Source organism: Gopherus flavomarginatus, chromosome 12 (genome assembly GCF_025201925.1).
Source record: "Gopherus flavomarginatus isolate rGopFla2 chromosome 12, rGopFla2.mat.asm, whole genome shotgun sequence".
NCBI lineage: Eukaryota > Metazoa > Chordata > Testudines > Testudinidae > Gopherus > Gopherus flavomarginatus.
The window spans coordinates 44,217,377-44,233,883 of record NC_066628.1 but is presented as its reverse complement, the minus strand read 5'-3'; the positions used below and the strand labels follow the sequence as shown (position 1 = coordinate 44,233,883).

The following is a 16,507-nucleotide window of genomic DNA, read 5'->3' as shown; positions in this document are numbered from 1 at the left end:
ATAGGAGCCAAAGGGGAGACATGCCACTGCTTCTGGGAGCTGCTTGAACTAAGCGCCGCCCAGAACTTGCACCTCTGTCCCCTCCTTGCCCCAACCCACCCGCCGAACCCCTCAGTCCCAGCCTGGAGCACCCTCCTGCACCCCAACCCCTCATCCTGAGCCCCACCCCAGAACCTACACTCCCAGCCAGAGCCCACATCCCAACCCCCAATTTTGTGAGCATTCATGGCCCGCCATACAATTTCCATACCTAGATGTGGCCCTCAGGCCAAAAAGTTTGCCCACCCCTGCTCTAGACATACAGAACGAGTTTTGTACTGATGCAAACTGGTTCACTTTTTCCAGGGCAAGCCATAAGTAGAGAAGGAAATTAGCATGTCTTCTCATTTCCATGCCCTGTCACTCCCTTCAAAGGTTTGCTGCATCCCTTTCCCAATGACTTTCTCCTCCATCCTACCTCACGTTACCTTTCTCAGTAGCTGGACATACTTTTCATACCATTTTCAGTCACTAGTTTTTATCTGAAACTCCATCAGCTTCTCCTTTGATTTAGCTCCTCTCTGCCCCACCCCCTTCCAGCAGTCTTCCCAGATCTCAGTAGGAGGCAGAAGGTATCTTGGTCATGGAGGACTGCACCACAGGGAAATCAAGTTGTTTGCTAGCAGTACACCCGTGAAGCCAATGTGGGTAGCTTTCTTTATCCCTTGGAATAAAAGTATAAGCAATCTGTGGATGCTAAATAGGTAGCATATATTTTACATATCATGTATAAATTAATATGGCAGTCTTTAGTAACTACTGGTACCAGACTTACCTCGATACAACTTCTTCAATAACCGTTTTTATTTCTTTTAGCTCCAGTTTCAGAGCCAGTTCTTTCTGTTGCCAACTCATCCATGGAGATGGTGTTAGGGGAGACCTTACTCCTACGCTGTCAGTCCATGTTTGGAACTCCACCTATAAACTATACGCTCTACAGAGGAAACAGACTTATTGACACCATCACAGTATATAATAATACATATGCCGAATTCAGGGACAGACAAACTAAATTAAATAGTCTGAGAGAATACAGATGCGAAGCTAGCAACCGTCACTCCTATGCAAACAAAAGTAGCTACAAGATGAACATCACGGTGATAGGTAAGCCCAACTAACTGTTCAGCTGCTGTTATTGAGAAAGTTAGATGAGTGAGCATTTTAATTTTGAAAATGTCTGTAATAGCGTGTGGTGGACTGCACAGATTGGACTGAAGTTTATATTAAATCTTTTTTTCAGGCAAATTATAAAATACTTGAGGCTCTGAACCTCAGAACACTTTTTGGTGGTCTACAGTGCAAAAATTCTACTAGGAAACTGGATCAAATCAACCACAGCCATTTTTATTTTAATGGAAAAATACCCGTCACATGTTAGCTGTGACTTTTAAATGTCCTTATTGAATTTAGGCTTACTGCAAAACAAAATGACTTGTTCTTAAGTCTTTGAAACTATAAATATGGGTCCAGTCCTGTGTTTCTTACTGATTGGAATAGTCCCACTGAAGTTAATGAATAAGAGCTGGAGGATCAGGCCCAACTTTTGCATCTTTTTTAGGCAGTGTGGATTAAATGTATTTTTACATATGCAGAACTGTTCTCGTGGTGGCCCTTGACAATGACAGTGCATGTTAGCTCCAAGTGTCCTAGTGAAATTCCTATGTAATTCTGCCATTCCCATAAGCACAGTCTGGAGAGTTGAACAGCTGTGTCCTCTCACTGAGATGGTGGGTATCGAAGGGAGGGGTAGGCTGTGCCTCCCCAAACAGCATCGTGTGGCCCTGCCCACACTCTGCCCCAAGACCCCTTCCTGGGTAACCTTAATTCATCCCCCTTGTGCATATGTATTCTGATACAGTCTTTAATGACATCCTGTGCTACTTTTTTCCTACAAAAACCCTGCCTCATTCAGTGGGTCTGATCTGGAGACAAATTAGGGCTGTGTAGTGAATGAGATGGCGGTTCTTATTTGTTTCAGAAATGTGTGTAGTGAATGAAGCAGGGAATTGCCAAAAGAGAAAGGATGCACTCAGATACTAAGCCAGCTAAAAAATTTAATTATTCTGTATTATATGCAGGATTTGTATGGCATGCATTAAATAAGACATAGGGTCACATGTTCAAAGAAATATTGAATAGGTAGTGTGACTGGGGTCCAAGCCATGCGTCGCACCCCCAATGTGAGACTGGTGTGGAAGGGTGAAATTAGAGCTCCTGGATACACCTTAAATACCTTCCAACCTTGGTATGAGCTGTGGTTACATTGAATTCTTTGTGAGGCCAAATTATTGATGCATGCTTTGGCCCCAGCCAAAAACTTAGCCCATACTTTGTGAAACACTTTAGTGATTCCAGGGTTTGGTCTATGTGTTGACTTAACATAGCCATTAATGTTCTTCAGAGAGTGCTTATTCTGGCATTCAGCCCTGAAGGCTGTGGTGTTGTATCTCAGTTTCCCTTTGGGCACAGCACTTCAAGCTTGTAGCGGTTTTTCTGCTGTGGACAGTTTCAAGATTCGATACAGGCACTAACTGAGAAATAACCGTATCACCGGGCCATTTAACATAGTGTGTGTTGTCATGTAATGAAACAGTATACCTATAAAGGCTTTTACAACAGAATGAGTTCTTATGTATCACCCCCAACATGTTCAAGGGTTTTTCCAAAAAACCATGCACATTGTACATTTTTACAGTTCTTGGTATCAGCAACAAGTTAGTTACAGTTATTAGCAATAACATCAGTTTAATCACAAGTGTATATTTACAACTCTATTTTGTTATGCCAAGCCTTTGGTTTAGACAAATCATTCTTTAGGTCAGCTTGTTCACTATCCCTTTAAAATCTCTGTAGCTTTTTCTTGACCTCAGGGTCTTCCTTTACACAGGCTTTCAGTTTAACCACTTCCATGGGGTTTTGGTATTTTAGTGTTAACCTGTGGCTTTTATTTGAAAAGTTTAATCTTTCCCTTCCTCCCTGTCCAGTAGGGTCAAAATCAGAACTCTTTTGTGTAACAGACTCCATTGGCTGGCTGGGTGAGTCCTCTTTGATAATGGCTACGGACAAGTCTTTCTCCCCCCAGTCAGTCAGATTATTTGCATCAACAGAGACACTAGCTTGTTTACTAGTTTTCAAATCCTTAACTAGTAGCAGTTCCAAGGCTGGACACTCAGCAGGATTGGGTCCTCCCCTCCTCCCCCTTTTTTTTCCTAGAAGGTTGAAAACTGAAATTTCCTGCTCACAGGAATTCCTTTCCTGGCTAGATGTGTTCACCAACTGCAGCCCCTCTGTGCTATGAACATCTACCACAGACACTCTCCTGCATGCTTGCTTGTGAATCTACCACCATGAGCAACTTAGAGGCTGGACTCTGTTTTAAAGAGAGACCCAGCAAACGCAGTGTCTAAAGGTGAGAGTTTGCCTACTCTCCCCTGCATTCTTGTGAGTTCCATCATAAGACTGTTCTGCTCTGAAAAACCAGTAACCCAATCTTTCCTCAGTACCTGTGTCACAGACTGCTTACTTAAAGATGCATCTGAAGAAGTGGGTTTTTTACCTATGAAAGCTTATGCCCAAATAAATCTTTTAGTCTTTAAGGTGCCACTGGACTCCTTGTGTTTTTGTGGCTACAGACTAACACAGCTACCCCTTTGGTACTTATATCCAGAATCACCTCTGTCCCATCAGGAGGATTTTCACAAAACACCCTTTCAGGTAAACTGCTAGACGTCATAGTCACAAGATTAGAAGCATTCTCTTCCTTTTTACAATTTTCCACACTGTCAGTGGGTAACACAGTCAAATTACCTACATGCTTTCTTTGTGCCCTAGATGTGATATCACCCTGATCAGACAAGGTTGTCATATCTTTACCCAGCAACACACTAGCAACAGACAAAATAGAAGCACCAGAATTGCTTGTTCTCTGGGAGCTATTTATGACATTAACTGGATGCAACTTGGTTACAATGTCATCATCTCTAGCAGACACAAATTCAGGACCACTTCCTTCCTGGGTTTTAGTTGTATCCAGAATCAATTCTGGGTCAGCTGATAAATTTTCAACCATCATAGGCTGACAGGCTTCTTCTGTCCGCTCTACAAACAGAAAAGAGCTGGAGAACATTCTCCTTTAACAGACAAACAGCTTGGGATTCCACTTCCTTTGTTCCAGCACACATGGCTGATCGCAAACAATTGCTTGGAGATTGGGGTAGCTCTCTTCATGGGCAAATCATTACCCCCTAACAGACACAGGAGCATTTCCTTCACTGTCACAATTCTCCACACTGGTAACAGGCAAGGTATAGGGATACTCATGTTCCACTAACCTTGTCTTCCCAAACTGCTGATTAGACAAAGCCATCAGCTCATCTAAACTTTGAGTTGCCCTCTCTTAACAGATAAACTGCTATTTCTTAAAGGTAGAGTCTCAATACACTGAGCTGCTTTAAACAAATCATTTCTACCTTTTTCAGGCTTACATTCACATTGCCAACAATTCATCATTCACCAAGACTGTACCCTTTCCTTTTCTCAGTTAGGGCTTTAACCTGAACACCAACTTTAATTTGCTCTAGAGAAACGTTTCCCTGAGCCTTATCTAATGTCAGATTTACTTCTGAGATACCGGACAGACACGTAGGAATTTTTTCCACATATGCTCTGCTTCTTTGCACAGACAAACCGCTATCTTCCTCAGACAAACATTTGGAGAAACCCTCCATAGGCAAATCCTTGCTCCTAGTAGACACAGGTTCAGGATTACTTCTTTCCTGTGACTGATTTATGTCACACTTTTATTTGGTAAATAATCTTCCTTTTTGACAAGATCTGCTTTAACAAGAGTGATGTTACCTGTAATTTGCCGTAAACAGCTTTTACCATTGACTTTTACATTCTCTGCACAAGTTATGGGGTTACCTTCATCACAGTAAAAGCATTTACATGAAAGATGGCAGTGTTGGGGTAAACGTGGTTATGCACAGACAACTGCTTAGAGTCAAACAACATACCAAAACTGGATAGATTTTATCCCCGTCCTTGCTGTTGAGAGGAGCTGGCTTTTCAGGATGATATAGTTCCTGTTGTTCCTTGATTCTCTTGAGCTGGAGCTTAAGTCGTTCCACTTTTGCCTTAGCTTCTAGTTCTTGCAGTCGAATATGTGCCATTCTTTGTTCACGTTCAAAACATGGGCGTTCTCTTTCAGCAGCTTCTCCTTCCATATCAGCTATTTTTTGCTTTTGTTCAAATTCTAGCTGCTAGTTTCTCACTAAAAGCATTTTCTCTGGATCTGCTTCCTTATTACTGGCAATTAACAGATTTTTCAGTTCCTGCTCTAGGGCCTTTTGCTTAAAATACATCCCTCTCTGTAAGCACAATTCTTCCAGGCTTTTTCTGTCAGGAGCTTGACCATGGGTCACTCACTGTAACTGATTTTTAACCCTTAAACTTTCCAATATCAAAATTTAATTTTGACAAGCGTGTGGTTCTGATCCAAAAACCCAATTAACCTGCAGTAATGTGTATCCAAGCACGACTACGCCACTGTGACAGGGGTCCTGGTGGGGAGCCAGCTGTGGTCACTTAATTAGGGTGAACTGTAAAGAATGCAGCAGCCAAACCCCAAAAAGCTGGTGGATATTCCAATTCTTAGATTCACCAGCATAAAACAGTTTCTTTATTACCTTACTGGTTACTCAGAAGTCCAAACAACACAGTTCCCTTAAAGTGGTCCAGCCTCAGGCCTCCATCCAGGAATCCGCGTCAGATATGATGAACATTTCTGTAAATCTTATTTCATCATATAAAAGAAAAGGTTCTACCGATCTCAAAGGATCAGACACATTACCTCCCAGGTTAATGAATGTTTCAGATCTTACTCAAATACACACTACAGCCAATTCCTATTAACTAAACTAAAATTTATTAAAAAACAAAAGAGAGAGAGTATGGTTAAAAGATCAATATGCATACAGATATGAGTTCAGTTCATTGAGGTTCAGATTCACAGCAGAGATGGTGAGCTTTGTAGTTGCAAAGAGTTTCTTTAGAATTCTGTTCATAGGTCATAGTCCTATATCCAAATCTCATATTCAGGATGTACCAGCATAACTGGGACCTCAGTCTTGTGACTCAAACTTCCCCTGATGAAGTCTAAGCAGATCTGAGATGACAGAATCAGGACCCAAGGATCTTTTATACAATTTCATGGCTTCTTTGACAGGTTGGGAGTTCCTAGAGGAACAAAAGGTAATTAGGATGACTTTGAAGGAGGTCCATCCCTGGTACTTACCTACATGAATTAACATAAGGCCATTTGCCTTTTCCTCCACCATTCACAGTACATTTCAAAGAGAGATGAATACCAAGAAATTCAGTGTTTTCAAATCATTTAAATTATATCAGAATACAGCATAGACAAGGACTGTTGATTACATTGTCCAGCCCGTACTCATACATATGTAAATACACAAAACTACAAACATTATCCCCCCACATGTCCTCTGTGGGTTACTTATTTTGCAGGATGTTTAACCCTTTCTAGCCATGCATCACAGGTAGCCATTCAGTATTATTCATCTGGTGCACTGAATGCAACAGAGATCTTGTGGAATAAATAGTATGTGTTCCTGTCAATAAAGACTGTATCTTAATGCTGAATTCAGTTTCCACAGGAAACCTGAATTGTGGCATTTCCTAACTTTTGACCGTCTGATCCTTTTGACTTTTGCAACATTGATGTTCTTTTAATATAGGGAGTTTTTTGGATTAATGACACAAATACATTGTTGTTTATCTAATTATATAAAAAATATCAATATACACTAGTTGCCTCTCAGGTTAACTTTTTAAGCACTAGCATATCTAATAAAACATCAAATCTAAATACTGTTATTTATAGTACTTTATATTTGAATAAATGTAATACATTCATGTAATACAGTAACTGATCTCTTACTTCCTGTTTTTTTGGTTTTTTATACACTATAAAATGAGAAATCTGGGCCGTTTGGCTTATTCCTTCCACTAGTGGAGAGCTTGGTCCATTAGCTGCCAGCGTTCACTAGTAGGTTCAGAGTAGCAGCCGTGTTAGTCTGTATCAGCAAAAAGAACAGGAGTACTTGTGGCACCTTAGAGACTAACAAATTTATTTGAGCATAAGCTTTTGTGGGCTAAAACCCACTTTATCAGATGCATGCAGTGGAAAAAACACAGAGAAAATGAAACAAAGGGTGTTATCACACACACTATAACGAGAGTGACTTGTTAAGGTGAGCTATTACCAGCAGGAGAGAAAAAAAACTTTTTGTAGTGGTAATGAAAATGGCCGATTTCCAGCAGTTGACAAGAAGGTGTGAGGAGCAGTAGGGGGGGAAAAATAAACATGGGGAAATAGTTTTAGTTTGTGTAATGACCCATCTGCTCCCAGTCTTTATTCAAGCCTAATTTAATGGTGTCCAGTTTGCAAATTAACTCCAATTCAGCCGTCTCTTGGAGTCTGTTTTTTAAGTTTTTTTGTTGTAATATTGTGACTTTTAGGTCTGTAATCGAGTGACCAGGGAGATTGAAGTGTTCTCCAACTGCTTTTTGAACGTTATAATTCTTGACATCTGATTTGTGTCCATTTAGTCTTTTACGTAGAGACTGTCCGGTTTGGCCAATGTACGTGGCAGAGGGGTATATCACTCTTGTTATAGTGTGTATGGTAACACTCATTGTTTCATGTTCTCTGTGTATATATATATCTTCCTACTGTATTTTCCACTACATGCATCCGATGAAGTGGGCTGTAGCCCACAAAAGTTTATGCTCAAGTAAATTTGTTAGTTTCTAAGGTGCCCCAAGTACTCCTGTTCTTTTTATTCACTAGTAATTGATTTGAAAAATCTGCTAAACATTATTTACAGATATTGTGTCAGATTATTAGCTGATATAAAATAGAATAACTCCAGTTAAGCCAATGATACTATGCTGATTTACACTAGCTGAGGATCTGGTTGATTATTTCTAGAGATACTATCTAAATTGTTTCCAATTTAGGGCCTGATTAAAAACCCTTTGAAGTTTATGGAAAGACTCCCACTGACTTTAATAGTCTTTGGATCGGACTTTCTCTGCTTTTGTTTCTTTCGAGCAATGGGCACTGCTCCCCAGCAGAGGCTGGCCAGGAGCATGGGAATAACTGAACACAAGTGCAATGTGTTGTCAGTTTCTCCGGCATAAAGATAAAGTGGCGCCAAACTAAGCATTTCTACAAAAGTATTTTACAACCTGATGATGTCTTTTCCTCATGCCTTCATCTGCAGCTCCTGTTAGGAATATAAGCTTTGGAAGTTTACCCCATGGGGAAGTGGAAGATGGTGGAGAGATCAACTTTCTTTGCGTTGTAGGCGAAGGATCTTTGCCAATCAACTTCACAATTTTCAAACAAAACGAGCAGACACCTTTAATTTATGAAAGCCTAATGGAAACCAGAATCCTCTGGCAGAAGAAACCATTGAGCAAGCAGGACGCAGGGAAATATTTTTGCGAAGCCTCCAACAGAGCCATGGTAACTGAGCGAAGCAACTTGCTAACCGTTAAAGGTAAGCTATGCTCCTGATGGCACATCCTTATACTGCTCTGAATATTACCGGAATAGGTCTATCTCAAATCTACCGTTACATGTAATGTTGGGATTACCAGAACCTTGGCATCTCTTACAGTAGCTGTAACTTTTTAAAATGACAGGAAAGAAGGCATCTTAATGTACTGGTCCTTTAAAATTCCTCCTCTTCTGCAGGGCATTTCCTGCCTTACATGGTGAATTCCATTGCAACACTTGGTACATGGTAAAAACACCAATCACTCCTTTCCTGTGGGATAAGGAGAATTATAAAGGGCCACGACTGTAGGTAAGGACTTCACCACTAGATTGTATTGCCACTTGGAATTGTGCATGCGCTGTTGGTAGGGGACAGCATGAAAGGTTTGGAACATCATCTAACCAAAACAGTGCCATTGTGTTCTGGACTGAACAAACCCCAGGAAGACTTAGCTCTTGGATCCAAGGAAAACCAACTTAGGCAGCATGGACTCTGGCCTAATGCAAAAGCACTCCTCTCTAGAAAAATCCCCAACAAGAGTGAATAGATCCAAAACTTAATGTAGTTTAACTGACTGGCAAATGAAAAACTCAGGAGAATAAGTTCTTCTCCTGCAGTCCATAATGTTTCTCACTTTCCTTCAGTCCCCTAGCTAGGCTCAAGCAGCAAAAAGGAGCTGTGTCCAGGGGATCTCCCTGCCTAGCTGTAAGTGGGGTGAGGGGTTGGTGGTTTTGCCTACTTGTCACTCAATGCTAGATTTAATAAAATACCTACTAGTGTTGAACTGGACCAAGGGGATTTGTTATCCCCAGTGGCCACATCTGTCTAATTTTGGGGGAGTGGGTGTTAAACTTTTGTGGCTTTTTTTGCATTTTCCTTGGCTTCAGATCTGTGGCAGAGGTCAGCCAGGGAGAGCCACTTTTTTATAGTGGGCTGTCCCTACATCCTCAATCATACTAGGATAGACTGAGAAGCCAACTAAAAGCTTTCCCTGACTGGACTTAGGAACAGATCCATCCATTAGGGAAGAGCCCAAATGGTAACCTCTTTAAAGCTTTTCCAGAGCTGTCTGAACTCACCCTCCTGAGCACTAAATACTTCTGATAATGCCAAGACCACCCGCAGTGAGGACTTGGGAGTTGTAAAAGCCAGTAGTGACTTCATACCACTGCATGTATTGTCACACGTCTCTTCTCATTTCCAGTTGTCCTCGCTTCATGGCAGAAAGGGTTTATCGCATTATTTGTCTTGGCTGTAATTGCCATAGGAGCTTCTGGTTTCTGGTGGTGCTGGCGTAAGAAGGAAAAGGGTAACAATGAATATCTTCTATTTTCTGGGTGCTGAATGAATAGAACAAATGAGGGGATTGGCTGCAAGAACAAAGGATGGGGTGGGGGGAAAGGTGACAAATGTAGGATTTTAAACCACCCCAATGCAGGAGGTTGTTTGGCTCGGAGGTTTTGGTTTGATCCATCATAAAACTATGAAATTCAGATCTGGGTTCTAGTTCTAGGCTCCCCCTTACTTCCACAAATTCAGGGGTGTTCAGGCCCATCTCGAATCCTTATTGCCTCAAACACTTGAGATTCTAACTCAGCATTTATTCAGTCTCTACTCAAAAACAATTCCTATTAATTGTGAGTTTTGACTAAGTAGTGACCTCAGGATTTGATCAATGATAATTGCGTTACTCTTTCACATTTTTTGTTATAGAAAAATGGGTAGGACTGGTTTAAATCCATTCTGAACCAAAATATCTGGGAAAATTTGGAATGTCTGAAACTCCCAGATATTTGTATATTGGCCTGCCTAAGGAGCAGGGTTTTAGATCACAGCATCCCTGCAAGAGAATATCAGATCCAGAGGACTGGTTGGCTAAACGGATTGGACGTAGGATACAGAGTGTTAAGTAATTTACTTAATTTTGGTCCAGGCCAGTATAGCTCTGCAATCAAAAGTTAAGGTCTGAAAGCGTTTCGGTGGACTGGATGGTGGTCTGTACATTAAACCATCACATTTAGCCTCTTAGTTAATAGTCTCAGAAGAGAGGCCAAGAACTGAATGGGCCATGGATTCTGAGATAGCCCTTCATCTTTGGAAGTATTCCCACTAGATCAAGAGGGGGATCTGAGGTAGCCTGTATTGAAACTGTCAATGCTGTATCTGTTCTGTGCTCATACTGGACCATGAAGTCTTCTAGTCAATTTGGCAGCTTCCACATCCACTAAATAAGATACCAAACTTCACTGTGGCCACTAGAAATGATCTTAACTCAGGGATGGATGGGGCCCACATCTAGCTTTCATTTTCAACTTTTATACGTTTGTCTCTCTACTTGTGCAGGATATAACAATTCATCTCTTCTCTTTCCCTTGCAAGGTAAACATCCTTCCATGGAGATGTCTGGGTAAGATGGCTTTCTTTCTGGAAATGGTAAAACATTTGATTGAAATGCTGGAGGCTTATGTTACACATATATGGTGAATCTTATTAGGTCTCACAGCTGGAGAAATAGGGGGTTGTGGCTACTTGCAGCAGACCACCTACTCAGAAACAACAGGATGAGGAAATAATCCAAAATGGGAATGGGGAATTACTAAAAATGGGGAATGACAGGCCTAGATTTGAATGCCTTCAAATGTAGGATTAAAATCAAATAGACATATGGTAGAAGAAACAGGAGCTAACATTTGACTTTGGCATTTGCTTATGCTCCTACTGAGGTCAACAGCAAAACTTCCATTAATTTAAAAAGATAATAAAGGAGTGGTGCCAATTTAAACAATAAATACTTTATTTTTTTTTACTTTCAAGGATAGTGCCTTAGTCATGTCTGTTTCTGTATGTTTCCTTTCTAGATCCACAGCAGTCACTAATTCGACTAGTGAGAAACTGCCATCTGGACCAAACCATTATACAGAATTCTATCCTGGTAGAGTATTTTTTTATACTCTCTGGTAGCATATTGCTTTAATCAACAAATGTTTGTTTCAAAGTTTGGCTTCGCATGGTCATGACATGTACTGGGCCCAATTTTTAAATAATGGAATAGTAGATGCACCCACAAAAAACAGCATTTGTACTTGTAGATATGAGAATGAGGATATGTAGTTATCCAGGCTGCATGTACAAATGTAAGGGGTTTTTTTTGTTTGTTTTTTGGGGCGGGGATGCTATACACAATGAAACCTGGTCTGCAAATAAGGTGTGTATAGTGGTTAGAAATGGCTTAATGGAACAAGCCTTAGTCATACTTAGGGGCTGAGATGAGACATGGTTTAGGATAGGGACCAGGTCAGGTTTAGGCTCGTGTTGATTTCTGAGGCCCAATCAGAGGTAGTGTTGTGTTTGTGTTGGTTAGAACTGCCATCTTGTAAGCTGTTCTTATGAGATGGCAGATTTTTATAAGCTGTTCTGCCATGCTGGGCTGACTATTATTGCACAATTTTTTGGCTACTGGTGAACGGGAACTTTAGGCTCTTTCTTATCTTGAATGTGACTAGAGCTGGGTAAACTCTTGTGAACCATTTAATCTAGTAACTCTTTGGCCAATTATGTGAATAGACTTGGAGTCTTATGAATTTTAACTTCTTTCAAATTATTGGAGAATAGTTTATATTAAAACATTTCAGTTTATGATCTGCTTATAAGCTACTCACTACAGTAATAGACTTACTATTTGCTATATGTAACTTTAGTTAGCTCTGTGAAACAACGTGACTTAAGATTCATCTATTTCTTCTGCTCTCTGACTGGATGACCCCCAGGCTCAGAGCTTCCAAGATGACCATCCAGACACTATGAATATGTACAGGATTCTCATAAGTTATTCTTTCCCTAGATATTCTTGTAAGCACCTTTATACCAAACATCAGATTACTAATCTTCCTTGACTTCTAGGCAAGACAGGCAGTATCTCCATTTTACAGATGGGGGAAAACCAAGGTAAAGGCAGATGAAGTGTTCAACAGCACAACCAAGGCCACAGAAAGAGATAACAGAGCAGAGATTTAGGAGTTTATGGCTCCCAACTCTGTGTTCAGACCACTAAATAATAATAATTTGGTATTTACATAGTATCTTTCATCCCTGTAGATGGAAAAACCAAGGCAGAGATCAGGTGATCTCCCCAAGAGGCAGAAGAACACATGACTGCTCACTTACAGTCCCTTCTTTTTAGCTACTAAATAGTCCTGCCTGTCCACTAGAAAACACCCCTCTCTTGTTCATCTTTTCCAGACTCTGGTAGTCATCAGTCTTCAAGATAAATTTCACTAGTCCATCCCTTCCTCTCTCCCCCCACAAAAAAAAACAAAAACAAAAAAACCCACTATGTCCAATATGTTTTTTGAGCTCTGCAGGCTATTTATTGCCCTCAATCTGAGCCTGATCTCCACTGGTGTCAGTGATCCAATTTGGGTAAACTGTCACCTTGTGGAAAGATCTCTCAATGTGAACAAAGTTATTCCTTGATTTCCTTTAACTTTAAACTGATCCTCTTATAGGGCCAAACTCTGCTCTCCTATATTATATGAGTGGTTTGGACATGTACCCAAGGGCAGAATTTCCCCTATATAATTAAATCATTACATATTGTGACAGAAGGAGGTTTCTGTTGTATTTTAATGAGAAAGCTAAATGAATGAATCACACCTATTCTAAGCTGCTTGTTGGCTCACTTTCTGCTTGTGTATTTAATTTTAGGATCAGGTTACATTGAAGATCGTGAAAATCCTGTAAAACCAACAGATGAAAATAAAGGTAATTTCAACACTCTTTTTTTAATCATAACTTTTTTATCATTTTGGAATTAAAAGTGGTAGGGACATATCTGATTGTGAGAGCAGGGGACTGGCAATTAGGCCATCTAGGTTCATTCGTTTTCTCCCACTTTGTCATCAGTGATGCTGGGGGAAGTCACTTATCCTCTCTGTGTCTAGGTTTTTTTGTATTTCCCACTTTCAAAATGAGAGTAACAATGTCCACATCCCAGGCGTGTTCTGAGCCTAATGAGTTGCTTCTGTTGATTGGTGGCATAGAAAAAGAAAACAATTATTACTTACAAATACATTTCAAACCACCAATATAATTTTTGAATCTTTTACAGAGAATCTTTCACAGGCTTCCTTTACCTTCTGTTTATCTTTGCTTTCATCATTTTTCCAGATCTTGGCATTTTAAGCAGTAAAAAACTGGTGTCAAATATGAAGAAAATGATCTTCCAGCTAACGGAGGCACCAAATAAGTTTTAAAAAATGCCTCCTTTTAAAAGTAATAATTGTCTCAGGTATTGCATCATCTAGATGCATAGCTGTATACAGATACAAAGTATTTTTTTCAGGACTGGGTGTTTAAAAGAACTAATTAAAAAGCAGTGCTTAAATGTAAATATTCTGGTGATATTATGGCTGAAAACTCATAGACAGATACTACTATATCCAGCTTCACTCTTGCTCCCGTCTGTGCTTGCCACGCAGGCATGTGAATGTTCAGAATGTGATTCCTGCTAACTTGATATATAACACGGTTTTGGCTGGGCAAACTCATAACAAAAATGTTTTATGGCCTGCGTTATTCAGGCAGTTAGATTAGATGATCACGGTGGTCCCTTCTGGCCTTAAATTCTGTGAATCCCATGAAAAGACCATTCCTTGCTCCAAAGAGCTGATAACCTAAACATGAGGCAAGAGACATCAGATGGCTACAATGATCAGATGTTACTGGTTAGCATGAAAAGCAGCAATCTCAGCACACCATCTGGCTAGCTGCTGTCAAGCTTTTCATAGGCATTGTAGCAAAGGGGAGTCTTAAAAAGGGATTTGGAGGAGGATAATGGGCTGGGTTTGCCAATGTTCTATCAGGAGCTCCACCCATACAGCGTGGGAGAAAGTGCAAAGGGATATAGTTGAAAATGTAACAAAGGGGCATTGAAAGTTGGTATCATTGGCAGAATGGAGGTGAGAGTCACTGTACCAGCAGTGTATGTCATAATAGGTAAGGCTGGAATAGCCCATAAAGGCTTCAAAGTGAAGACAAGTAGTACAATGGAGAAGGAGGAGCCAATGGAGAGTGCAAAGGCTGAGGTGACGAACCAGGAAAATGATTGTAGCAGCATTTTGAATAGATTCAAGTGGGGCAAAGTGGGATTAGTAAAGACTGGCAAAGAGGAGATTGCCAGAGTCAAGACCTGAGAAGGTCTAGATGAGAGTTCTAGCAGCAGAAATGGAGAGGAAAGTCTAGGACTTAGATCTTGTACAGGAAGAAGCAGCCAGATGTAGACGAGGCCTGGATGTGAAGATCTAAAGAGGGGGCCAAGCTGAAGGTAAAGGTTATAGGCCTGAGTGACAGGCAGGAGGGTGGTGGTGTCCATGATGATTGAGAAAAGAGGAATGTGGGAAGGCTTGTGAGGAAAGATTGCGGGGTTGTTTTTAGCCATGTTGATCTTATGCTTATAAATGGACATCCCTAAGGAGGTGTCAGAAAGACTGAGATTATCTTGAACAGAAGGAAATAGATCTGGAGTGGAAAGGTAGCTCCAAGTGCCATCAATGTAGAGATAATAGTTGAATTCATGTTTGCAAATGAAACTTCCCCAGAGAAAAGTTATAGAAGGGGATCATGGATGAAGGCCGGTGGAGCCCTAAAAGAAAGTTGCAGAGAGGGCGTGATGAGGATCCTCTGAGTGAAATGCTTATGGTGTGACTGAGGAGGAAGGAGAACAATCAGGAGTGAACAGTTCATGAAAGCAGAAGGCAGGATTTCAAGAAGAGAAGAGTGGTTGAAGGTGTTGAATGCAGGCTGAGGATGAGCAGGGAGTATTGGTTATGGGCTTGGGCTAGGAGAAGGCTATTGAAGACTTTGAGAGGGCAAGGGATGTAGGGCAAGGGGTGACTGGAACTAGGGGAGAAGAGCTCTAGACAGCAGTTGTTGATGGCACATTCAATGAACTTAGAGGGGAGATTGGGCGACAGCTGGAGATACCATTGAGGTAAACAGCTGGTTATTTGAAGATACTAGTGACTAAAACACGCTTGTACTATAAGGGGAAGGAGACTGATAAGAGGGGATCAGAGGTGGGGGCAAGAGATAAGAAGATGGGAGGGGGACATTGAGGTAAACAGAGGGGTTAAAGAAGCACAGGTGAGATGCTCCTTTGCCAGTGACGGGAAAAGGAGAAGAAAATGATGGGGACAGGAAGGGCAGAGAAAGGGGGAGAGACAGAATAGTTGGAGCTGGACGGGCACATAGGGGACTCTGGGGCAGGGGATTTTTCTAAATTTACATTTTGCTATTTTTCAAGACTGCAAACAAAAGACAAGAATGTCAGGCCCCACCCAGACACCACAGTTTTAGAAAGGAGTTCAGCTTCAGCAGGCTGGGCTGAACCCCCATCTGCCATGAACAGGGCCCAACCATGTGCCCATTAAAGTCCCTGTGAGCTTGACCATTGAGTTCACTAGTGTCAGGATCAGGCTCACAGCAAGTATGGCATAGAGAGTGCTACAAAGAAACATCTTCTTGCTATTTTGGGGCAGGACCTGACCATGAGAGTGCTGAGGTGAAATATACTGAAGTTGAAGTGTCAACGCCTCATCCTTACAAAGGTAACTAGCTGGCTGACCTATCCAGTTATGTATTGGGAGTAATTACAGACCTGCTGTTTCTGCCATTGATTTCACTTGGAGCAGGAGTAGGTCCTATTGTGTATGCATGGTAGTTCCCTGGTAATAGCAATCAGTGAGCAAGGACTACTGTTACCAGAGCCAACCAGTGCTTTCTCTTTCCTCCATGATTCTCTTGTGCACATGCCCTGCCCTTCCACATAAGATCTTTGGCTAGGCAGGGCTACCAGCTGGAGCTGGGGTTCTGAGCAGAAAGGA

The 16,507-nt window shown here is 41.2% G+C and overlaps 1 protein-coding gene across 7 annotated transcripts in view; it reads left to right on the top strand.

The window, feature by feature from the left end:
- Nucleotides 1–16,507, top strand: part of PECAM1 (platelet and endothelial cell adhesion molecule 1) — a 55,873-nt gene that overhangs the window by 15,079 nt on the left and 24,287 nt on the right. For 4 of the 7 annotated variants that reach the window (XM_050919116.1, XM_050919118.1, XM_050919117.1 and 1 more), the window contains exons 7-13: nt 856–1,143; nt 8,349–8,627; nt 9,832–9,936; nt 11,007–11,034; nt 11,486–11,559; nt 13,332–13,388; nt 16,163–16,231. In XM_050919116.1, the coding sequence (XP_050775073.1) occupies nt 856–1,143; nt 8,349–8,627; nt 9,832–9,936; nt 11,007–11,034; nt 11,486–11,559; nt 13,332–13,388; nt 16,163–16,231 (900 nt within the window). The remainder of the gene's footprint in view (nt 1–855; nt 1,144–8,348; nt 8,628–9,831; nt 9,937–11,006; nt 11,035–11,485; nt 11,560–13,331; nt 13,389–16,162; nt 16,232–16,507) is intronic. The other 3 variants (XM_050919119.1, XM_050919122.1, XM_050919123.1) reach the window with 1 other exon arrangement.